General features: G+C 38.3%; 1 protein-coding gene across 2 annotated transcripts in view; it reads right to left on the minus strand.

The window, feature by feature from the left end:
• The window catches only part of KIAA1958 (KIAA1958 ortholog), a 162679-nt gene that overhangs the window by 4355 nt on the left and 132415 nt on the right, over nt 1-25909 (minus strand). For both annotated transcript variants that reach the window (XM_053565716.1, XM_053565723.1), the window contains one exon: nt 12161-12333. In XM_053565716.1, coding sequence (XP_053421691.1) covers nt 12161-12333 — 173 coding nt within the window. The remainder of the gene's footprint in view (nt 1-12160; nt 12334-25909) is intronic.

Consider the following 25909-nt stretch of genomic DNA (forward strand, 5'->3'; position numbering starts at 1 on the left):
ATTTAGAATAAGCAAACCGATTATTAAACCCAAAAGGCTAGAAAAAGTAAATCAAACTAAAAAATAATAGAACGAATTGATAAAAATGTAAATTAATAGGCTACAAAAGATATAAGTTGAGGTAGATAAAAATAAGAATATGTAATCTTTAAAAATATGCATAGAGTTGACAAACTTCTGGCAGGTATAACTTTAGAAAGAGAGAAAAAAGAGAAGGAGGTATGTGTACATTTAAATAATAGTAGGAATAAGAAAGAGTATAACTACGGAAAATGAAAATAAAGAATATGAAAAACATGATATAATTTCTGAATATTAATTTGAAAATCTAGATAACCCAAACAATTTTCTAGCAAAATATGAATTATCGAAGTTGGTTCAATAAGAGGTAAGAGATTTGAATAGGCCTAAACAAGAGAAAAGAGTGAAATAATTGTTAAAGATGTGTATTATTTCTAAAGAGATGGCTTTAAGGAGTCAATTCAGATTTTCTTTTGTATTTAAGGAGTTTTAAGGCATAGGAAAAAGATATTTTTTTCTAATGCAAATTTGACCAACATTATTCCAAAAACCAAAGTATATGCATATGTGTATGAATGTAAACATCCCTAATAAAATATAGGCAATTTTCATTTTCTACTTCATTATGTTAAATAAAATTTGTGCACATTGGTACCATTTAAAGTGAAGGCATGACTCTGATATGCATAAGTTCTAGTTCGCCTTGCAAAACAGGGAATGCCTATTATTATCAAGTCAAATTCAGAATGGAGTATAATATTGCATCAAAACAAGTGGGGATTCTTGTACAATATAAAAAAATTCAATCTTAATACTTATTTTTATATAACTGACATTCATTAAGAAGAAAAAGCAATATGAACTTGATAGATACTAAAGAAGTATTTGAAAAAGTAATAGCCAAAATTTTTAAAAATACAAATTAAGTTTAGATTGGAAGGAAAAAAAGCTTAGTATGATGAAGAGTATTAGGATAGGCAAGAACTATAAAAATTATACTTATAATGAAAACTTTTGAATTCTTTCTTATAAAAGCAGGAATAGGGTAAGCATACTGAATATTATTGCTATTATATATAACACCGTTCTGGAGGGTACAGCCAAACACGTAAGATAAGAAAAGGAAATTATTATATATACACGCTGGTACATATGTATATAATAGGAAAAGAAAAAGACAAAATAGAATTATTTTCTGATAATCTGATTGTTGGTCTAGAAAACTCTAAGAAATTCAGATGAAAGCTATCAGAAGCAGTAGGTTACATACAAAATATAAGAACAACTTTCTTTTTTTTTTTTTTTTGTAGAGACAGAGTCTCACTGTACTGCCCTCGGGTAGAGTGCCGTGGCGTCACACAGCTCACAGCAACCTCTGACTCTTGGGCTTACCCGGTTCTCTTTCCTCAACCTCCTGAGCAGCTGGGACCACAGGCGCCCGCCACAACGCCCGGCTATTTTTTTGTTGCAGTGTGGCCGGGGCTGGGTTTGAACCTGCCACCTTCGGCATATGGGGCTGGCGCCCTACTCACTGAGCCACAGGTGCCGCCCCAAGAACAACTTTCTTTTTTTTATTAGTCTTTTTTTTTTTTTTTTTGGCCAGGGCTGGGCTTGAACCCGCCACCTCTGGCATATGGGACCGGCGCCCTACCCGTTGAGCCACAGGCGCCGCCCAAGAACAACTTTCTTAAATGGCAGCAATAATCAGTTAAAATAATTTCCCAATAACCAATATACTCAAACTCAGCTGATGTTGGATTTTTAGGTTGTCACTTGCAACTCTCCACTTGCAGGTATTAGCTTCTCCTTTTATTAATGGGGATGTCTTTGATTGCGAGAGAGAGACTAAACTTGAACAAGTGTAGGCAGAGAGCGATGTCAGACTTAGTGGGGCTTCAAGGCCATCAGGACGCTCTCTATTTCTCATCTCTGCTTCTTTGTGCAGACTGACTTTCTTCATATAGCTACAGAAATAGCTACCTAGCACTCCCCAAGGTTTACATCTTACAGCTTCAGGTTTTTAGCAACAAACTCTCATTTTCAGTAAAAAAAAAAAAAAAAAAAAATCCAAAAAAGGGATTCTGTTTGGCCTACTCCTAATTCAAACAACTTATCATCTTATTACTGTGTGACTTCTGAAATAACCATGTGGATTGCAGGAGAGGAACGAATCCTAAATAAGGAGAGCTAAGGAGAAAATCTTATTTTTTTACTTTAGTGTTTTAATAAAAAAACAAAACAAAAACAAACATCTGACAGCTTCCTGTTGCCCCTGGGATACATTCTAAACTGTCTACCTTGTATATAAGTCTTCACAATCTGCTTCTACTCTGTGGCAGGCCATTGGCAAAGAGAGCTCCAGCAATTCCCTTCCCTGTACACACAACCCTTTGGCTATGCGACTTTGCTGCTTCTCCCATCAAGAAGTGGAGTCTATTTTTCCACTGACATAGTATGACCGACAGATATGGCAGAAGTGACAATGTGTGAATTCCAAGCTTAGGCCTCAGAGGAGTTCAGTTTTCATATTACAGGTTCTTCCTATCTTAGTGCATCGTGTTGCCATGTGAGGAGGCCCAAATTACCTCCCATCTAATCCCAGATGACTGCACCCATGTGAGCACCTTAAGTGAGGCCAACAGAGGAAATACTCAGTTGAGCTCAGCCCAAAATGCTAACACGTCAAATCATGAGCAAATAAAATGACTGTTTGCTGTAAGTTACTTTTTTGTTGTTGTTGTTGTTGCAGTTTTGACCAGGGCTGGGTTTGAACCTGCCACCTCTGGCATATGGAGCCAGCACCCTACCCCTGTGAGCCACAGGCGCCGCCCTGCTTGAAGTTACTTAGTTTTTTGGATAGTTTGTTATGCAGCAATAGATAACTGGTACACACCCTATTTCTCTAGCTTGATCTTCTGTTCTCTTTGTAGTTTATTTTTCAGCCTCATTGAACTTTTTGCCATTCCCAGAAACCACAAGGCCCTTTCATGCTTCTAAGTCTTTGTACTTGCTAATTCCTCTGTCTAGAATGCTTTTCTTCTAACCTCTATTTGAAAAGTCTCTATGCCCTCTTCCAAAATTAGCTCAAATTCTGTTTTCTATATAATAGCTTTTCCAGCTTCCCTAAGCAAAATTACTTTCTTACCTGGGATTCCCACGGTCCTTTCCATGTTGTATAGTCTGTTATGTATTTATATATCTATCTCTCAAAATGGACTGAAGGTTCCTTGAAAGCAAGAACTGTATCTCATTCATGATTAGGTCTTCAACACATACCAGAAGGCCAGAAACATAATTGGCACCCAATGCACTGACAACTATAGGTTAAATCAATGAATTAACCTTGGTATCAGGAGAACCAAGCTGACTTAGGATACAGAACATTTTTCTGGACTCCTACAGAATATCACAAGTTTCAAAGTAAAATCACCACAAAAAAGCAATTCCTGGAGAAATGTCAAGGCACAAAATTTATATTGTCTGCACATAGGAAACAGTTAATTGTCACCATGTTGGCTGCATCTGTTTTCTCAGACCTAGCTTGGGCTGGTGATTATTCCTCTAAGTTACCAAGGTCTTTAGTGAGCTAAGAAGACATGACAAGAAACCACTTTCCTTCATTAACCTAAATTGATTTACCACATCAAGATTCACCATGGATTAGACACTTGGCTTCCTTGATGTAAAAAATGACCAAAGAGAAATAAGAGATTTGTTATGGGACTGATGACCCCAGGTGGGAAAGAATAAAATAAGAAGAAAACTGACTTGCCTGGCAAATTCCAAAGCTCTGAAACTAAATATTAGTCCTTGACACTTGCAAGAGACAGGATATAAGACAAGTATTAATAAACCCAAGAACTGCTTTTTTTGAGAAATGCTTCAAACTCTTATTTGTAATAATCTTGTCTAGGAGGATGGAGAAAGTGGAGAAAATGGGTATGAACTGCAAGTAGTTGTACAATTTGCTTGAAAACAAATGAATCTTGAAGTAACCATTGCTGACAACAAAAAAATTTGCACTTACCAAATTTTACTTTATTCAGAACAGTATTTATAGAGATGCCCCATTTTTTTAGTGATTGAGTCTAAGGAACATGTAAGGCAATAGAGCAAACTTGAAGAATACGTATCAGGGATGAGTAGGTCACACTTCTGATAACTCGTGGGGAAAAACCACAGGCACTACACAGCGCTCACAGAGTGAGGGCAGCGCGCACACTAGGCTTATTCAGATGACATGTGAAGTCTGACTTGACTCCTTGCTTTCTCCCTTGAGCAAGCAACTAAATTTGGGGCTCGCCAGATGCCAAACCATAATCAGGCACTGGTACCTGCCAGCTGTATCTATCTTTAATGACACACCTAGACTAATAATATTTTGTAGGGAAACCAAGAGAGTCAAATTAAAGAGTATGGGCACTTGATGCCACATTTTTTCTCTTCATTAAATGTTGGCTAATTCTCTAAGATATTTTCTTTCTTAACAGATATTTAATCTGGGAGGATCATGTAAAATGGATTACAGAGGACTGAGACATTTCTTTATCCTTAGCCATTATTTGTCTAGGTAACACAGGGGCCAACTAAGAAGTATTAATACCCAGAAGCAGGGAAAAGGGACACTCTACTGGAAAGCTGAGAAATTTTCACCACCTGAGATGTGGATGTTACCTAAATGATGGAGGGTGGGGAGAAATAAGGGTCCTTTCATAGACTCCTACAAGGGAATATATAGGTTCACAGTACAGACAACTGCCATAGTGATGTTAGAGAATCTGGAAGATAAGACTCTGAGGCCTAGCCTTAAGGCTAGTGGCCATGGAGAAATCATGGGAGTTGGAGAACAGGTGAATCTTAAAATTACTAATATATTAGCAATCATTTAAAATTATTATTTAAAAGGAAATGATTACCTTTTTATTGATTTGGGTTTTTAAATTGTAGTAAAATATACATAACAAAATATTTATTATTTCTTAAATTTCTACTTTATTTATTTATTTTTTGAGACAGAGTCTTACTCTGTCACCCTGGGTAGAGTACTGTTACGTCATCATAGCTCACAGCAACCTCAAACTCTTAGGCTTGAGCAATCTTCTTGCCTCAGCCTCCCGAGTAGCTGGGACTATAGGCATGCATCACTATGCCTGGCTAGTTTTTCTATTTTTAGTAGAGACAGGGTCTCACTCTTTCTCAGGCTGGTCTTGAACTCCTGAGCTCAAGCAATCTGTCCACTTCAAAATATTTAATTTTTATTTTTTGTAGAGATGGGGCCTATGTTTCCTAGGCTGGTCATAAACCCCTGGCTTCAAGCAATTCTTCTTTATAGATCATTTTTAGGCATACAATTCAGTGGCATTAATTGCATTCACAAAGTTGTAAATCACCACAATTCATTTCCAGAACGATTTTCATCATTCCAAATAGAAACTCTATACTAATTAAATAATACCTCATTTCCTCTTTGCCCAAGGCCTGGTAACCTCTACTGTACTTTCTGCATCTATGAATTTGCCTATTCTAGGTACCTCACCTAAGTGGAATCACACATCTCTCTTCTGTTGTCTCTGATTTATTTATCCTTTTGTGTTTGACTTCACTTGGTCTAACACTTTCAAAGTCCATCCATGTTGTAGCATGGATCAGTACTTCCTTTTTATTGCTAAATGGATACGCTAGATTTTGTTTATCCATTCACCTACTAATGAATGTGGGTGGTTTTCACATTTTGGCTATTGTGAATAATGCTATAGTAAATATCTGTGCACAAGTTTTTGTATGAATATATGTTTTTCATCCTCTTGGGTATATATGCCTAGAAGTGGAATTAGTTGGTTATATAGTAACTCCATGTTTAACTTCTGAGGAACTGCATGATTGTTTCCAAAGTAGCTGCATCATTTTACATTCCCATCACAAGAATATGAGAGCCCCAATTCTTTCACATCTTCACTAACACTTGTTATTTCTTCTTAAAAAAAAAAAATTCTAGCCATCAAATTGGATATGTTGTGGTTTTGATTTGCATTTCCCTGATGTCTAATAATACTGGGCATTTTTTGGTTGTTGCAGTTTTTGGCCGGGGCTGGCAAGCAACCTGCCACCTCTGGTACATGGGGCTGGCACCCTACTCCTTGAGCCACTGGCACCGCCCAATACTGAGCATCTTGTCATGTGCTCATTGGCCGTCTGTGTATCTTCTTTGGAGAAATGTCTATTCAGATCATTTGCCCATTTAAAAAACAGGCTATTTGTCTTTTTGCTGGTAAGTTATCATAATTTTTTATTTTTTTTTTGAGACAGAGTCTCAAGCTGTCGCCCTAAGTAGAGTTCTATGGTGTCACAGCTCACAGCAACCTCCAAACTGCTGGGCTCAAGTGATTCTCTTGCCTCAGCCTCTCAGCTAGCTGGGACTACAGGCCCCCACCACAGCGCCTGGCTATTTTTTGGTTGTAGTTGTCATTGTTGTTTGCCGGCCTAGGCTGGATTCGAACCCGCCAGCTCTGGTGTATGTGGCTGGCGCCCTAGCCACTTGAGCTACGGGCGCAGAGCCAAGTTATCATAATTCTTTATTTTGGATACAAGTCCTTTATGAGATACAGGATTTATAAATACCTTCTCCTATTCAGTGGGTTGTCTTTCACTTTCTTGAAAGTGGTATCTTTTGAAGTACATGTTTTTAATTTTAAGGAATTCTGGTTTATCTATTTTTTCTTTGGTTGATTGTATATTTGATGTCATATCTGAGAAACCTTGTCTAATTCAAGGTCATGAAGATTTACCCTTATGTTTTCTTCTAAGAATTTAATAGCTTTAGCTCTTTTAAGTTTAGATTTTTGATCCATTTGAGTTAATTTGTATATATGTTTTGAGGTAGGGGGGTCCAACTTTAGTCTTTTGCATTAGATATCCAGTTATCCCTGCACCATTTATTGAAAAGCTATTCTTCTCCATTGAGTTATTTGGCATCCTTCTTGAAATCAACTGACTGTAAATGTGAGGGTTTCTTTCTGGATTCTTAATTCTATTCCACTGATCTGTTATGTATGGTGCCAATGGAACACAGTCTTGCTTTCTGTAGTAAGTTTTGAAATTAGAAAATGTGAGTTTTCCAACTTTGTTCTTCCTTCTCAAGATTGTTTTGGCAACTTTGGGTCACTTATATTTCCATATGAATTTTAGAATCAACTTCCTACTTCTGCAAAAAACAGTTGAGATTTTGATAGGGATTACTTTGAATCTATAAATAATTTGGCTGATTACTGCCATTTCGATAATATTAAATTTCCTAATTCATGAACACAGGTTGTCTTTACATTTATTTATGTCTTTACTTTTTTCCCCAATATTGTTTTGTAGTTTGCAGTGAATAATCTGGAATTTTTCTGTTAAATTTAATTCTAAATATTTTATTCTTTTTATTTTTGCTATTATAAATAAAATTCTTCTCTTAATTTTATTTTTGGTTTGCTGATTGCTGATTCTTTTTTTCTTTTTTGAGACTCTCACTTTGTTGTCCTCGGTAGAGTGCCATGGGGTCATAGCTCACAGCAATCACAAACTCCTGGGCTCAAATGATTCTATTGCCTCAGCCTCCCGAGTAGCTGGGACTATAGGTGACTGCTACAACACTGGGCTGGTTTTAGAGATGGGGTCTTGCCCTTGCTCAGGCTGGTCTCGAACCCGTGAGCTCAGGCAATCCACCCGTCTCAGGCTCCCAGAGTGCTAGGATTACAGGTGTGAGCCACCACGCCTGGGCTGATTGCTGATTTTTGTGTATTGATTTTATATCCTGCAATCCTGCTGAACTAGTTTATTATTTCAAATCACTTTCTAATGGTTCCTTTAGAATTTTCTTTATACGTGAGCATACCATTTGCAAAAGAAGATAGTTTACTTCTTCTTTTTCATTCTGGAAGGCTATTTCTTTTTATTGCCTAATTGAACAGGTCCTGGCTTGAACCTCCAGTATAATGTTCAATAGAAATGGCAAGAGCAGACCTTGGATGGGACGAGTTCAGTCTAGGGGCTAATTATTCTCTATACCTGACATGAGCTTTCTGAGTACTCTCCTCATTCTCAATGAATCCTGAGGTTTTCCCACACTGGCTGGTAAAAACGGTGCTTTCCTCAGGGAGCTTCCTTACCTGCATATGCTGCTCAGTACTTACCTGAATATTTGAGGGTGACTGTCTTCAGGTCTCTATGGGTTCTTTGTTTGGCTCTCTGCCTTTAAATATTCTGTTATGACTACTCCAGCCATCTTGGTCTCTCTGTTCTCTCAGCTCCATTTCCCTAACTCAGAAGGTCTACGGGACTCTGCCTGGATTCCCTCTCCCTACACTACACATCTGTTAACTCTCTCAAGAAAGCAAGCTGGGGCACCTTTTTTTTTTCTTTCTGTCTCTCAAAGATCACAGTCCTTCTGTGCTTATTATACAGAGCTTTGCAAAACACTGTTTTTATCTTTTGTCTGTTTTTTTATTGTTTCAGAAATAAGGGTAAATCCAGCCCTCCAAATTGGCTAGAAGTGAAAGACCTAACTAATTACTCTCCTATGTGTGGGTCACATGTTTCCATGTCTAGTAATATTTGATTAGATGCTAAAAATTATGAAATTTACGGGAGGCGCCTGTGGCTCAAAGGAGTAGGGTGCCGGCCCCATATGCCGGAGGTGGCGGGTTCAAGCCCAGCCCCGGCCAAACACTGCAAAAAATAAAATAAAATAATAAAATTCTAAAAAAAAAAAAAAAAAAATTATGAAATTTACATTGTTGAAGTCTAGATTTGGGCATTTTTTTCAGTGAATGTTAATTTCTTTCTAGTGTATTCATGTCCTCAGCCTGCCCAAATTCTGATTGCTGTGTCCCCACAACTCAGTGAGATTGCCAGGCTCTGTTCAGATTTCCTTCCCTTAACTGCACTTGAGAATTTGCCTCCAGGCAGGAAGCCTGAGAGCTGACAGCACCCTTTTTTGTTTTTGCAGTTTTAGGCTGGGGCTGAGTTTGAACCCCCCAACTCCGGCATATGGGGCCGGCACTTACCCTTTTGAGCCACAGACGCTGCCTGAGCAGGCAGCACTCTTTCCATGTGTTTCCTCTGTCTTAGGGATCACATCCTGTGCTGCCTGTTCTATCATAGATTGTTTCATATATTGTATTCAGCTTTCTAGCTGTTAAAACAGGAGGGTAATTCTGGACTCTTTTATTCTCTTATAGCCCAAAGATGTCAATTTATTTTCAAATCTGCTGGATCATTTTGATTAGTGTATTTTTATTTTTATGATTTCTTCTATTTCTATAAAAATGCCATACATTGGGGGCTGGCCATGGTGGCTCACACCTGTAATCCTAACACTTTGGGAGGCTGAAGTGGGCAGATTGCTTGAACTCATGAGTTGGAGACTAGCTTGAGCAAGAGCAAGATGCTGTCTCTATTAAAAATAGAAAAACTTCCTGGGCATTGAGGCGGGCACCTATAGTTCCAGCTACTCAGGAGGCTGAGGCAAGAGGATTGCTCAAGCCCTGGAGTTTGAGGTTGCTACGATGCCACGGCACCCTATCTAAGGTGACAAAGTGAGACCCTTGTTTCAATAAATAAATAAATAAATAAATAAAAATGTCATACATGGTTTATTACCTACTATTCAATCTACTATCTAAAGTCCTTGGGGTCTAAATCTGTTGTTTGTTGTTTTTATTCATTCTCACTCATGGTAGTTTATTTCCTTGAGTGGTGGTGGTAGTTTTTTTTTTTTTTTTCTTGAGACAGAGCCTCAAGCTGTCGCCCTGGGTAGAGTGCCATGGCTTCACAGCTCACAGCAACCTTCAACTCCTGGGCTCAAGCAATTCTCCTGCCTCTGCCTCCAAAGTAGCTGGGACTATAGGCATCTGTCACAATGCTGGGCTATTTTTCAGTTGCAGCCATCATTGTTGTTTGGTGGGCCCGGGCTGGATTTGAACCCGCCAGCTCAGGTGTATGTGGCTGGAGCCTTAGCGGCTTGAGCCACAGGCGCTGAGCCAGTGGTGTTTGTTTTTAATGAGCACATATTTAGTTTATCTTAATCTGAAAATAAACCTGGGCACTTACATTTTGGACCTTTCCCTTAACAATCATTAGCATATGACTCTGGGAGGATCCAGGGTCTGTTACTGACCTGGATCTTTAGGATCCTGGCAGGATCTTTTCCTTAATCCAGGATTCTTCAGTTCATCTCCCTGTCTCTTCCCCTTCTTACAGAGTTTTTTTTTTTTTTTTTTGCAGTTTTTGGCCAGGGCTGGGTTTGAACCTGCCACCTCTGGCATGTGGGGCTGACCTCTTCCCCTTCTTAATAATTTTATCAACAGAAATCTTCAGGGAGAACCCTGCTTTTCAGTGGTACTTACTGTTCACTGCTCCAGTTTTGCCTCTCCTTTGTTGGGGAATGGGGAGAGCACAGACAGCAGAAAGGTCCCAAGCCGCTCGAAGTGGAAACCTGGGTTTCTTAGTTTATCTCCTGTTGGTTTCCTAAACATGTCACTCAAACTCTGAGACCTCACCTGTCCTGGGGTTTCAACTATGACCTCTATTTTCAAGACTTTTCCTTATATATTTCCAGCTTTAGTATTTCTGTTTTTTTTTTGTGGTTTTTGGCCGGGGCTAGGTTTGAACCCGCCACCTCCGGCATATGGGACTGGCGCCCTACTCCTTGAGCCACAGGCGCCGCCCGGACCAGCTTTAGTATTTCTACCATGTTTAAAATCTCACATTCTCAACTGCTTATTGGACATGTCCATCTAGATATCCGATTTAGACTCAATATAGCCAGAACAAAATACAGGATCTTTCCACATCTCTAAAATTATTTTCCTTCCATTCACAAACTTTAAACATCTCTACTCAGAAGCTCTTAAAAGCTTATTTAAAAAATGGAGAGACTGAGAACCAAGGATTTTTTTTTTTTTTTTTTTTTGAGACAGAGTTTTAAGCTGTCACCCTGGGTAAAGTGTTATGGCCTTGTAGCTTACAGCAACCTCCAACTCTTAGGCTCAAGAGATCCTGTTGCCTTGGTTTTCCTATTTTTTTTTTTGTAGAGACAGAGTCTCACTGTACCGCCCTCGGGTAGAGTGCCGTAGAGTCACACGGCTCACAGCAACCTCTAACTCTTGGGCTTACGCGATTCTCTTGCCTCAGCCTCCCAAGCAGCTGGGACTACAGGCGCCCGCCACAACGCCTGGCTATTTTTTGTTGCAGTTTGGCTGGGGCTGGGCCTGAACCCACCACACTTGGCATATGGGGCCGGCGCCCCACTCACTGAGCCACAGGCGCCGCCCGGTTTTTCTATTTTTAGAAGACATGGGGCCTCGCTTTTTGCTCAGGCTGGTCTCAAACACATGAGCTCAAGCAATCTACCCGCCTTGGCCTCCCAGAGTGCTAGGATTGCAGGCATGAGCCACGATGCCCAGTCAGGACTAAACATGTTAAATAACTTTTTGCTCATCACTTCCAGTGAATTTCTCCAGAGTACCTCTTTATGTTCCTTCCTGCTCAAAAACCTTCCGTGGTTGCACTTTTGTCTAGCTCTTAAGATGGATCTTATGGTCAGAGTAATTCTCCCTATGGCAATAGTCGCCCCCCACCCCCACTGCAATAATCCTTTCAAGTAGAGTCTCTTGCTAGCAAAAACAACACATTTCAGTGAATTCTCAATGTTCACAAGATTTTAGCTTTGTACCTTGGTTTTATAGTCTGCTGTATCTATGTACGACACCTCTTCCGCAGGCAAGATGTGCCTCAGATTTTACTCTTCCTTCCATCACTCAGCCTAGAAAACTCCTGTCCTCATCTAATTCTACAAAAATCCTACTTCTCTCTCAAAATGTAGTTGAAATATCAATTCTCTCCTCTAGTTTCACCAAACTGAAGTTAATTTATCCAACTGAACTTTTCAGACAGTTCTGTTCTATGAATTCATAAAATACGTATATTAAATTCTGCTTTGTACTATGAATATTTTTCTTCTATTTTATGTCCTTTTAAAAGTTTTCCCAGGAAGAGAGTAACTGTTCTGTGTTCTCTACAATTCTTAGCGCAGTGCCTGGGACTTTGAAGCCCGATGAAGTTGGCTGAAAAAGTAGTAAACTCAAAAGTCCCTTACCTTGGTGATGTCCGTATGATCTTTGAGCCCGTTGGTCATGCACCAATATCGCCACACGTTCAGGGCATACCGGGTGGCTTTGGTAGTATTTGGGCTTACTGCACTGGTACACAGATCATTCAAGTCATCATTAATATTAAATACAGGAAATTTGTTGAGCTTAGTAGAATAAGCTAGAAACAAAAACAACAAAAGCATTAAAATAATTTGCCATTCTCTTCTTTAGAGAATTATATCTTGGGATCATATTAATAAACAGAGAGCTCCTAAACGATAGCACTTTTAAAAACTATTTTTTTCAAGTATACATATGTTAGAATAAATGAAGTAGGGAACAATGTTGATAGCATGGAATCAAGGCAGTAACCCTGCATTTTATCTCAACTGTTTTGCCATATATTAACTTATGCACTAATGTAGGCATTTCAATAACAGAAAAAAATGAATGCTAAAAAACAAAAAAAATGTTCTTTCTAAAACTTTCACTGGAAAAAATAGCATTTCTATAATAGCAGCAATAAAAAGAGAAATGGAAAGAAGAAAGGAAAAAAAGAAAGAAAAATTACACATCCTGGGCAGGGCCTGTGGCTCAGTCGGTAAGGCGCTGGCCCCATATACCGAGAGTGGCGGATTCAAACCCGGCCCCAGCTGAACTGCAACCAAAAAAAAAGAAAAATTACACATCCTTAGCACATGGAAGTGCTGCCATTCCTTTGTCATGTACTGTCTCAAATGTCTTGTGTGCCATCATGGGAAGCCTTAAATAAAATGGCATTGGCATAGTTCTTTAATTCTTTTCACAAATTAATAAAGAGAGAGATTTAAACCCTGAGTCCACAACATATCATCTAGCTTCAAATTAGAAGTGGAAGGCTACCTGAGGGAAAAATTAGGGAAAGAAGGAGGAATACTCCAGAGGGGCTCACATCTTCTCAGAGGAGAGGGAAGATCTTTTAAATTGCCAAAACTACTTCAGATAAAGATTGAAAAATCACTTTAAGTGTTGGTTGCCAAAGAGATAACCTAGTCCATAACCATTAGCTGTCCTTTCTTTACAACCTCTGATTTGCTAAAACCAGGTTTAACCTGTTCAAATTGAAAAAGAAATCCAAGGCAGGTGGGCAGGCCACCTCACAATAAAAACAATGCCAACCTCTACTTTGCCTGATAGAAACAGTTTCTATCTTCAGACAAAGCTCTAATGACTAGTTCTGTGAGAAATAGCACAATGAAAAGTTAATGCAGTTACCAGGGCGATGTGCAGATGGGTTTTGCTATACCTAACTCACAGCACCCTTCACTGCTCACACTGAAGAGCTTCTCTGTACCAGGCCACGTCTCCTTCTGTCCCCAGGATCCGCCTGCACCCAGGAATCCACACCACATCTTCCCACACAGAGCTTGAATAATACCCCACGTGGTCTTAGTGTCAAACAAAATAGTCTTTTTTTTTCAATTCTAATTTCTATTTCAATTCCAAACTTACGTCTACTTAGCTTTTCCCCATACTAACCCAACTCCCTTGTTCTCTCCTTCAGTATGTGCCTCACATTTGCTTTACTTTTTTTTTTTTGGCTGGGGCTGGGTTTGAACCCGCCACCTCTGGCATATGGGGCCAGCGCCCTACTCCTTTGAGTCACAGGCGCCACCCTGCTTTACTATTTTTTAAGAGTGTGTTTGTTATACTTGTGTCCAGACCTCTTCAACTGGTTTGCATGCACCTCAAGACTGTATCTTCACCCTTTAAGTCTTGATCCTGCTCAGAACTGCAGAATACACAGTCTGCTTTAATAAATGCAGGAGAGGAATAAACAGTGCAGAAACTCCTGGAGGCACTGGTGTCACCAACCTCATAGCCCTAGGTAACACCTATTATTTGTAGGACTTACTTATTACTAATCAAAGGATTCTAGTATATAATTTATAAACTATATATACTTGGCACTAACTGAATGTCTACTAAATGCCAAGAGGTTTCACATAAATTACTTGTAACCTTAAGTAAGCCCACTGTTATCCTTACTTTACAGATAAGGAAACTGAGCCTCATATGGTTAAATAACTTCATACATTGAGTCATCCAATATTTACCAAGATATTCTTTCTGTGCCAGGCACTGAAGGAATATGTTTCAGTCATGGAACTGGTAAGTAGAAGAACCAGTATTTAAACCTGAGTTTCAGTGACTTCATGACCACAAAAGGATCAGACACTACAGATTTAAAATTCTCAGCAAACAATACAAGTTAGATTACATCTGGAAAGCAAGTATAAGTCTGAATGTTCTATATACCACTGTAGGGATGACTATTGTTAACAATGATACATTGTAGAATTTCAAATAGCTAGGAGGATACTGAATGCTCCCAACACAAAGAAATAATATACATCTGAAATGACAGATATGCTGATTACCTTGATCTGCTCCTAAACACTATACCTATCAAAATATCACTATGTAACCCATAAATACGTACATTATATGGTGGTTGTTTTTTTTGGAGACAGAGTTTCATTTGTTGCCCTCGGTACAGTCCCATGACATCATAGCTCACAGCAACCCCAAACTCTTGGGTTCAAGTGATTCTCTTGCTTCAGCCTCCCAAGTAGCTGGGACTACAGGCACCGGCCACAATGCCCTATTTTTTAGAGATGAGGCCTTGCTCTTGCTCAGGCTGGTGTTGAACTCCTGAGCTCAAACAATCCACCCGCAACGGCCTCCCAGAGTGCTAGGATTATAGGCATGAGCCACCGTGCCCAGCCTATGTATTAATTTAAGAAATAAGAAAGAATACAATTAAGATATCATCATGTCGGGTGGTACCTGTGGCTCAAGGAGTAGGGAGGGCGCTGGCCCCAGATACTGGGGGTGGTGGGTTCAAACCCAGCCCCGGCCAAAAAAACTAAAAAAAATCATCATCATGTTGTGGTGATGAAAAACATTGTGGTCCCTCAAAATTTACTTGGATTAACCTTCAATAGGAATAACTACGTCTGATTTATTCAGAAGACCACTACAGTTTCAAACAGATAAGATGATTACATTTAATTATTACGTTAAACAATTATATGGCCTTAGATAATTCTATTGTTCTTTCATTTTTACCATGGGACATATACTATACATTGAAAAAGAAAACCACAATCCTAGTACAATAGGGAAACAGGTACAGAATGCTTGTATGTTTACATAATAGGAAAGAAATTGTGTGAAAATGATCAAATGACATACATGGTTCCTTCCTGATTATACTTAAGGATTAAATTATATTTACTTAATAAACTGCTTTTAAAATTTGGGGGATAGAAGTGACTGAGGAAATTTTTAGGAAACTATATTGATGGAGAAACAAAAGTAAAAATGTGTAACTGAGTACAGGAAAAGAGGGGACTACTAAAGGACTTGAGTTATTTTTCCACTGGAGGATGGGACAAACTGCAAGCTCAAGTTAGGAACAGTGGGGCAAGGCAGCGTAGCGTAAGGACTACCAGGTCTGAATGGTTATCCTGCTCTCCACACAACTACCGCTGACATTTACCACCAGCACAGGCGTCGGCAAGTGCAGGTGGGTAAGAGGAGGGAAATCGGACGTGGAAGGTTACCCTCCGGGCCAGAGAGAGGAAACAGAGCAATGCTTCCAGTAACTCTGGGTCGTCCCATTGAACACAGAGAAGGGAAAAAGAAAAGCAAAGAAACCCTCGAATGTAACACCTTCCCTGTGTCTACAATTAAGAGAGTGCAAATTTCCCAGATTGTTTCTCTGGCACTCATTACAGCTGGCTTAAGTCCACCAACACAGCCCTGTGTTCAACTATTACCTACAGAAGTGAGCTCTGTACGGATATATCAAACAGGAAACTTCAACAATATCTAAGGAAATCTCTATCAGTTACCAATAATGATCAACCTAGACTTGAATTCTGAAGAGTGACTACACAAAGATCACTTGGCAATTGAGAAAACTAACAGCATGACAGTCTCCAAGGTAAACGAACACAGCAACTGATGCCACATTCCCTGCTCCTCCCTCTGAGGATCAAATTAAGAAAACCAAAGACAAAATTTAAAACATCACAATTATATTAGAGTGATTTGAGAGGACAATGCATGCTTAAAACAAGAACAGCCTTCATTGCAAAAGGAGAATTAGGAAAAACAAGGGATGATCTTGGAAACTTAAAATGATTGAAAAAAAATTTTTTTAAAGAACAAAAGCATCTTCATTGCAGAGAATAAAAGATAGGCAGAGGCATTTCTTTGCAAGATTTCATCATTTTTATGTGCAATTTAGGAAGTACCTGGACAGATGCACCTGTTAGAGTAGAACCTAGTGGGTGGGGAACCAAATTGAGGCTCAAAAATAATATCCCCCACCCGGTTTCATCACCTGAAGACAAAGAGATAGCATATACATTGGTCTCAGAGAGATGGTAAGGTTTCTTTCTTTCTTTCTTTTTTTTTTTTTGAGACAGAGCCTCAACCTGTCGCTATGGTAGAGTGCAGTGGCATCACACCTCACAGCAACCTCCAACTTCTGGGCTCAAGCGATTCTCCTGTTTCAGCCTCCCAAGTAGCTGGGACCACAGGTGCCCGCCACAATGCCCGGTTATTTTTTGGTTGCAGCCGTCATTGTTGTTTGGCGGGCCTGGGCTGGATTCGAACCCACCAGCCTTGGGTGTATGTGGCTGGCGCCTCAGCCCCTTGAGCCACAGGTGCCGAGCCAATGGCAAGGTTTCTTGAGGATAGGGTTTCTGTCACCTTAGAACTTAGAACAGAGCTTGGCATAGGCAGCCACCAATAACATCTGAATAAAAGATTGATGGTCCAAATCTATAACTCAGTCATTTATGCAAGATTCTAAGACACTGATCTTAATTGACCATCTCTGTGGCTCAGTGAGTAGGGCGCCGGCCCCATATACCAAGGGTGGCGGGTTCAAACCCAGCCCCGGTCAAACTGCAACAAAAAAATAGCCGGGCGTTGTGGCGGGCGCCTGTAGTCCCAGCTGCTTGGGAGGCCGAGGCAAGAGAATCGCTTAAGCCCAAGACTTGGAGGTTGCTGTGAGTCCTGTGACGTCATGGCACTCTACTGAGGGTGGTAAAGTGAGACTCTGTCTCTACAAAAAAAAAATAATAAATAAATAAAAAATTGACCGTCTCTGGGTTTCTTGTGTATATTGTGCACAGATTCTTCTCAGGTATAAAAACCAGTCTATCGTTATAATACTGCTATACATGCTTAGGGTTGACACACTTCCCATTTTCTCGGGAGTGCTCCACTTCGTCCTATGGGTGTAATTGTAATAGTGCTCCATTCATGTTTTAAAGTATCCAGGTTTGAACAATAAATTATATGATTTTCCCTATATGCCCCACCATAATAGGGAAGCCTCGTATTTCCACTGGAAACGTAAAAGGATAGGGGAGATGTAACAAAATATCCCCTGGGAGTTAGAGCTACAAAATTTTGAAATGAATTAGTTGTAAGGATGAAACAGTTCCTTCTTTAGAGACTGTCATAAATGGAATTAATCTGTACAGCATCAACATCATCATTAGAATATCATCACAGAATGGTAAAGTGGTAAGTAGGAATGGAAGATTCCTCAAGGTAACCTGAAAAAAAGAGAGAAGCTGAGTATTAGAAGGAACGTGACTGAAAGGCAAACTGGTGATCTAGAAGGAATCTTTCCTACAGGGCAAAGTAATCGAAATATAAAAATATGAGGGTAAAGTTAAGACACATGGAAGGCAGATCCAGATTAAATATCCATCTCAAGGATAGAGGAAAGGACAGAATGAAAGATACAATATCTGAAAAGTTCCATTAATCAATGCAAAATTTGAATTATTTGCATATACCGAGGGCTGGGTTTGAACCCACCACCCTCAGCATATACCACAGCGTATTAAGGTTCATGAACTATGAAACAGAAATAGTGAAAGATGTACATATGAACACAGCTTGATGAAATTTCCAAAATCTAAGAACAAAGAAAATTCTAAATCTTTCTGGTAAACAGGAAAAAAAAAGTCATTACGAGGCACCGAGCTGTTAACATGGCGACAAGATCTGATTTCTCACTGATAACACCAAATGGGGTAAAAACGTAACGACTCAGTCTCCTTAAAGTTATGAAAGGAAAGGATTATAAATGAAAAAAGTTATTACTCCGCACAAGTATCATTCAAGTGCTAGGGCAAAATAAAGAGATTTACTTTTTTTTTATAAAAAGAGACTTTAAATCTTCAATCTTTTAAAGATTTTTTAAAAAGACTCTTACTCTGTTGTCCTAGCTGGAGTGCAATGGCACAATCATAGCTCACTGCAGCCTCCAACTCCTAAGCTCAAGTGATCCTCCTGCCCTTAGCTTCCGAGTAGCTGGGGTGACAGGCACACACCACCACACGTAATAAAATTTTTTTTTTTTTTTGTAGACAGAGAGGTCTTAATATGTTACCCAGGTTTGTCTTTACCTCCTGAACTAAGTGATCCTCCCCCCTTGGTCACTTAAAGTACTGGGATTACAGGTATGAGCCACTGCACCTGGCCCTAAATACATTTCACTTTGTTGCCCTTGGTAGTCACCCTCAAACTCTTGGGCTCAAGCAATTCTCTTGCCTCAGCTTCCCAAGTAGCTGGGAGTACAGGTGTTTACCACAGCCCCTGGCTATCTTTAGAGACAGGGTCTCACTCTGGCTCAGACTGGTCTTGAACCTGTGAGCTCAACCAATCCATTCGCCTTGGCCTCCCCAGAGTGCTAGAATTACAGATGTGAGCCACTGCACCCAACAAGAGTTAGTCTTTTATACTATGTACCTGGATGGGAAGGCTCAATATTATAAAGATGCTTAATTTCTTCAAGTAATCTTTAATTCAATGTAATTCTTATTAAATCTCCCTTTTTTTGGTTGTTACTTGTCAGGTTGATTCTAAATTTTAAGAGAACAAATGAATAGGAAAAGGAAGGTAATTTTGAAAATAATAACTGGGAGACTTTACTCTGAAAAACATACACATGCACTGTAACACTGCAGTAATTAAACTGTAAGTTACTGGTAAAGAAATAGACAAGTAGATCGTTGCTGCAGAAGAGAGTTCAAAAGAAGTATGTAAATATGCACACTGAATATGTAATAAAGGCTATAATTCAAATTGTTGGGGGAAGACAGACCTTTCAATAAAAGATAAAATTACCTATTAATTTAGAAAAGCAAAAACAAAAGCAAATGTAGATACCTATGCAAATAGGAAAAGAGAACTGTTCATTAGACCCCATTTAAATAGAGGAATAATTAAGTAACTGCACGTATATTTACATATAGTCATTAAAAATTGGGCTACCCTTCTACATGCTAACATGGAAACTGTTCTACAATGTATTATTTAGTTAAAAAGAAAAATTCACCTTGGGATAATATGCATAGCATGATTCTATAAGGAAAATAAAATTTAAATGATTTGTAATTATATAGAAAAAATATGGATGGAAACACACCACAATAGTTACTAACTACTTCCATGGTACTTTAAGTTTTATAATATGAATATATTATTTTTGCAAGTTATAATAATCACTAGGACTTTGGAAATTTATATGCAGGAAACATAAATAATTTTTTTTTTTTTGGCTCAGGAATTCCTCTTTTAGAAATTTACCCTAAGAATTTAACTAGAGAGGTATACATAAATGTATGCTCAAGGATGTTCTGGGCAAATTTATAAAAGTGAAAAACTAGAAACAAATCCGATCCAACAAAAGCATTGAAAAACAGATTTTGATCTAGCTATACAATGGAAAACTATGTAGCTATCTAATGATGCACTAAACCTAATGGCTAAACATCTTTATAAACATACAGAATAGTAAGTACAGTTTAATTATAATTTTTGAACTACATTTATGAAGCAAAATGTCCAAAATAAAACCTCACAATGTAATAAGAGTCCTATGACTTTTATTTCCTATTTATTACTATTTGCCCAAATGACTCACAATGAATATTTATTGCTTTGGCATTTTAAAAGAGTTATAAATCATAATAAAGCAAATGCTAGTTTTACTTCCACCTTAAAAACAATAATGCAGCCTGAACAGATTTGCCATCAAATTAAGTATTTGCTTTTAAAATTATCTTCTGAAATGATATATCACCAGCATTAAGTATTTTATACACATTATCCATTTGAGTCACATGAAATCCTCTTGAAAAAGATTATAAATAAATGAAAAATATTTTTTAAGAAAACATTTTGAGGGGGCGGCGCCTGTGGCTCAGTGAGTAGGGCGCCAGACCCATATACCGAGGGTGGCGGGTTTAAACCCGGCCCCGGCCAAACTGCAACAAAAAAAATAGCCGGGCGTTGTGTCGGGTGCCTATGGTCCCAGCTACTAGGGAGGCTGAGGCAGGAGAATTGCCTGGGCCCTGGAGTTGGAGGTTGCTGTAAGCTGTGTGACGCCATGGCACTTTACCAAGGGCGATAAGGTGAGACTGTCTCTACAAAAAAAAAAAAAAAAGAAAACATTTTGATTTGTAGGTAAATATTACTCAACTAGACTTCTAATATTCTTTCTCCATCAAGGAAATAAAATTAATCACATTTAAAATGTATAACTTGCAAACACATTCAAAGAAGGATTGCTTAAGTACCATGAAAATACAAAGTTATAACTATTTGTAATTTTAATATTCTCTAAATACTATCATACAAAAATGCAGTCATTGTTTCTATCTAGAATATTCAGCTACGAGTAAAGACTTTGGTGGATTATTCAGACATGAAAGACATTTGCATTTCTACCAATAATTGTCTATTGAGAGAAAACATTTTTCAGATGTTTTAATGTTTTTTTCATTAATTCTAGTGACACAAAAAAGATGTGTGAAATTAGCCAACTTAGTTATTACAATAGAACCTCCATAGTTGACTTAATTTTCACAAACTGGATAGGCACCACATGTCTGTATCAATCAGTAGGTCTAGTTCCTTTATGTTGACCATATCCATATGTTGACCAGTTTGTTACAGTTTCTTGAGTGGTCCACTACAGAAGTTCTACTATATCCATTCCGCTCCAAGAACACTGTCATGTGTTAAATAATGAAACATGGAGAATTATAACTAAAAAGATTATCCTAAAAATAAGGAAGTCTAGAACATGATATCTTCTTCGCTTGATATAAGTTTGCACCTATTTAAAAAGCCTCTAACAAGTAAATTACTGGAGGTAAAGAAAAACAGCCAACAGAGCTCCACAGACAGACAACGAATTCATCGTTTGCAGGGAGAATTTCTGCCCCATTAACAAGATTTTTAGGACCGGGGCTCCAGGAAGCCTATGACTGATTCAGCAGTAGGTCCCTTACTGAAGGGTTTTGCTGCCCTACAGGCTGTTTCAGCAGTCAACGTGCACAAAGCTTACTTCCCTGCTAAGGATTCCCCACTCTTGGTGGTTAGGAACAATACCAAACCCAGGAGGCTTGGCTCAATGTGCATCAACTAAATATCCTGAGGCCAGGGCAGTGTCCAGCCCAACATAATTTTTTTTCAAAATGCAGTTTAACTTGTTTTTTAAATTGTTTGTTGCAGCTACAAAAATCATCCAGCTTTGCAGAAAACAATTTATTAAATGAATGAAGACTGGTCATCATACCCAAACACAGACAGAATACTGCGACTAAAGCATGCTCTCATTATAGAGACGTCAATAACACTTATTAAGCTGACTTTATTTGATTGCTTTTCTTATTTCCATAACTTTTAGGCTGTACCAACAAATATCGAAAACAATAGAAAATTACACTACATTAGTGGCAAACATTATATACACACCGGAATAAACTACTGGGACATAAAACTAGAATTTTATTAGAGCACAAGTACACAGACAAATATGAAACAAAAACAGTGACCTGATAAAGATGAAAACATCTTAGTGTAAAAGATCCGTGAGCAGCAAAATAAAAATGAAACCAATAGTGTACTCTTAACACAAAAGGTTCTGTTGTTATTACAAACACCAAATGGCAACACAGTAACTGACCAAGAGTATCCCAGTCACACAATATATTAACAGAAGTTTCCCTCCATTTTAATTCACCTTTCTTTTCTTTCTTTCACAAATTATAATTGTAGCAGCTTAAAAAAAAGTTGTTAAATATTATTTGATTGCAATAGGCACACACGCTTTTTTTTCACATTAATAAGTTAAAAGTGACTGGAGTATCTAAACATAATCTATCAAATGGGAGAAAAGTAAATGTACCCTCAATCAACAGTACAATGTTTTTTCATATTTTTTCTAAGTGTTAATTATGGTGATTATATTTCTTTTTTTTTTTTTTTGTAGAGACAGAGTCTCGCTTTATCGCCCTCGGTAGAGTGCCGTGGCGTCACGCAGCTCACAGCAACCTCCAACTCCTAGGCTTAGGCGATTCTCTTGCTTCAGCCTCCCAAGTAGCTGGGACTACAGGCGCCCGCCACAACGCCCGGCTATTTTATTGTTGCAGTTTGGCTGGGGCCGGGTTTGAACCCACCACCCTCGGCATGTGGGGCTGGCGCCCTACCCGCTGAGCCATAGGCGCCTCCCTGGTGATTATATTTCAATATAGATGTCTGGTCTTAAATTATACTGCCTATATTAATAAATCCATCTTTTTATTCCCAAATAACTTTTAAGTGACAGGGTGAAAGAAAGCTTCAAAACATTTAAAAAATTTGTATGATGGAAGAGCTTATTGAAGTTGAATACAGTAGTCACTTCGCTAACCCACCAAAGTTCTTCACTTTTACAGACAAATGAATTGAACATAGTGATTCTGTTGAATCCAACATGCTTCCAGTTCCTCTCTCATAAGGTTTCAGGCCTATGGTGTTACAGTTACATTTTCAGATTACAACATGAAAGGTACAAACCATTATTTACCATAGGATAATTTGGCAAATCTATGTTTAACTTTAGCCGTCAGAGCATTTAAAGTCACAGGGGATACTGGAAACCCCAGAAAGTAGAAACCTATGTACCCTGTTTCCCCGAAAATAAGACATCCTCCGAAAATAAGACCTACTTACAGGAAAGATAAGACGTCCCCTGAAAATAAGACCTAGTGCATCTTTGGGAGCAAACCTTAATATAAGACACTGTCTTATTTTTGGGGAAGCAGGGTATTATTTTATTAAAAATTTGCTCTGGGCAGACATACGAAATGTCCAGAAGACCCAAAGGTGGGAAATCCAAGCAGGATTCAAATAACATGCCCACTGCTGTCTAACAGAAAAAAAAAAATTTTTTTTTTTTGAGATAGTGTCACTATGTCACCCTTGGCAGAGTGCCATGGTGTCACAGGCTCACAGCAACCTCCAACTCTTGGGCTTAAGCGATTCTCTTGCCTCAGCCTCCCAAGAAGCTGGGACTACAAGCATCCGCCACAATGACTGGCTATTTTTTTGTTGAAGTTGTCAATGTTGTTTTAGCTGGCCCAGGCTGGGTTCGAACCGGCCAGCCTCAGCATATGTGGCGTAACTACTGTGCTATGGGCGCCAAGCCATTAACAGAAATTATTAATCATCAAGATAAATCATGCCATTATCTTTGGTGTACAAAAGGAATTCTTGGTGCAAAGAAGCATCCAATGAAGAAATCAAGAAATACTTTTCTGTGACTCTGGAGGCCACCAGACAAAGGCAGAACTTCTTTAGAACATACATAACTCAATTTCTTTTTATTGCTTTATCACCTCACTGAGGGACAATAATCTAAAGTATATTCTAGGGAAAAGACTCACAGTTAAAATCTGCCTTTCTTTTCCTTAAAGCAAAGAAGTGGTAGGGGCCTTGATGAATTAATGTTCTTAGAATTAAATCAGTAATTTAGTAGAAATGTATCCAAATACCACTTTGGCTGCTGCTATGTATCTGACAGTCACACAAAAAGCCTCTCTATAATTTTGGAGATTATCCCTTTATTAAAAGAATCTTGTAATTGTAAGCCCATTGAACTGACGGTAGGAAACCCTGCATGAAGTGAGGTGTTTTGGCAGATTGGTGTAAAAAGGCTCTTCAGGAAGTAGCCTTCTTTCCTTAATGCTTTGTGACAGTGTTCCCTCCTGTTTTAAAAGTATAAATAAAGCATAAGGGTATTTCCCCCTGTTGAATTTTAACAATGTATAATTATCTGTTGAAACAATTTTCTCTTTACTTTCAGAGTTTGTTTGGAATTGCTGAGGCAAGATGGTAACACCAGGAATCAAACTAGACAGGTGGGCATAAAAAAGTCCTGACAGTCATAAGGCAACAAATATGTTAAGGATGTCCACGCCAATGCTGCAGGTAAAAGTTGACATTTGGACCTGTGAGGCTTCAAGGGTCCCTTATAAGGAAATAAAATTACTAAACAATCGTATTAAGCACAATCCAAACAGTAAGCCATAAAAATAATGTCTACTCCCCATAGTCCTCTGTTGTTACTTTGTTCAGCCTAAGAATACCCAGGTCAAGGGGAATCCTGCTCTGTTGTCACTCTACTGGATTTTTCTGTAAGGTGTTCAAGTATCAGAAAATAAAAAGATTTAAAATTTTAAGGGAGGGAGCGCTAGAAAAGTTCAGAATTCTTGCTTTCCTTTTCTTTTTGCAAATGTTTTGCTTTCAAAGAGTTGGTAAAGTGTGGGAGAAAAGCTGACCTACCCTGGAATTATACATTTGACACAAGATTCTCAAGTTTGGCACCACTTTGACAACCACAGTGTTTCCTTCTGTAGAGGCCACTAAGGGCTGGTTCAAAATGTGAAACAACAAAGTACATACTCAGGTCACACATACAAATGTTGACTGGCACAGCCTTTTAACACAGTTTTTCAGTTTAACTACAGTAAGTGATAGCAGCAATGGTTAACAATTCCATATAAACAAACACCACAAACACATACGAAAGAGCACCTATAACAACATGCAAAATCTCAACAATGACATCACTGACTATTACACAATGCATAGAAATTGTAATGGTTTTTGGCAAGATGGGTTTTTTTTTGTAACAAATGCTTTATAAAACAAAGTTCTCTTGTTAAAAATGTTATTTAAAAAGTTGCAATATAATGGACTATAGATACAAAAGTTCAGTTAGATAAAGTTAATCTGGGTGGATTAATACTAAACATGGACTTGCTACTTTATCTAGTATAAATAATCAATTATAAATTAATTTCTAGTGGAAGTACACTGCGGTATTTGATTTATAAAATGTAAGAATTACAGAAAATAAACAGGCATAAAAGTCACTAAAATACAGTATGCACAATTACTGTTAGGAGTCTATATTGCTGATTCCTATCTCCTTAATCCTATTTACCACAAACAAATAAATTATGCCAAAACATTTTCAAAGCTCTTATTGAAATGAATGCCATGGTAAAAATGCTCTCTAATTCCAGTGTAATACTAAGACAAACATTGGAAGTCTAGCAAGATTCAACATTCCATAAAAAAACAAATAATTACATTGTAACTTTTAAAAACAGGCTGAAATTTGATCTTTCTTTCAAGTATGATCTTGCAAATATAATTTGTAAAATAAAAATCTGCGAAACTTTTAGTATTTATGCTTGAATTCCTTTTCAGAAGAATAAGCAAGATAATATAATGAAATAAAAATTATTTGTATTTTTACATCTTACTGCTATAGGACTCTGTCATTAGTTTCCATTATTTTTTCCTTTACTATTTCTAAATAAATTCACTTCAGAAACATC

Source organism: Nycticebus coucang, chromosome 2 (assembly GCF_027406575.1).
Source record: "Nycticebus coucang isolate mNycCou1 chromosome 2, mNycCou1.pri, whole genome shotgun sequence".
In the NCBI taxonomy this organism is placed as follows: domain Eukaryota; kingdom Metazoa; phylum Chordata; class Mammalia; order Primates; family Lorisidae; genus Nycticebus; species Nycticebus coucang.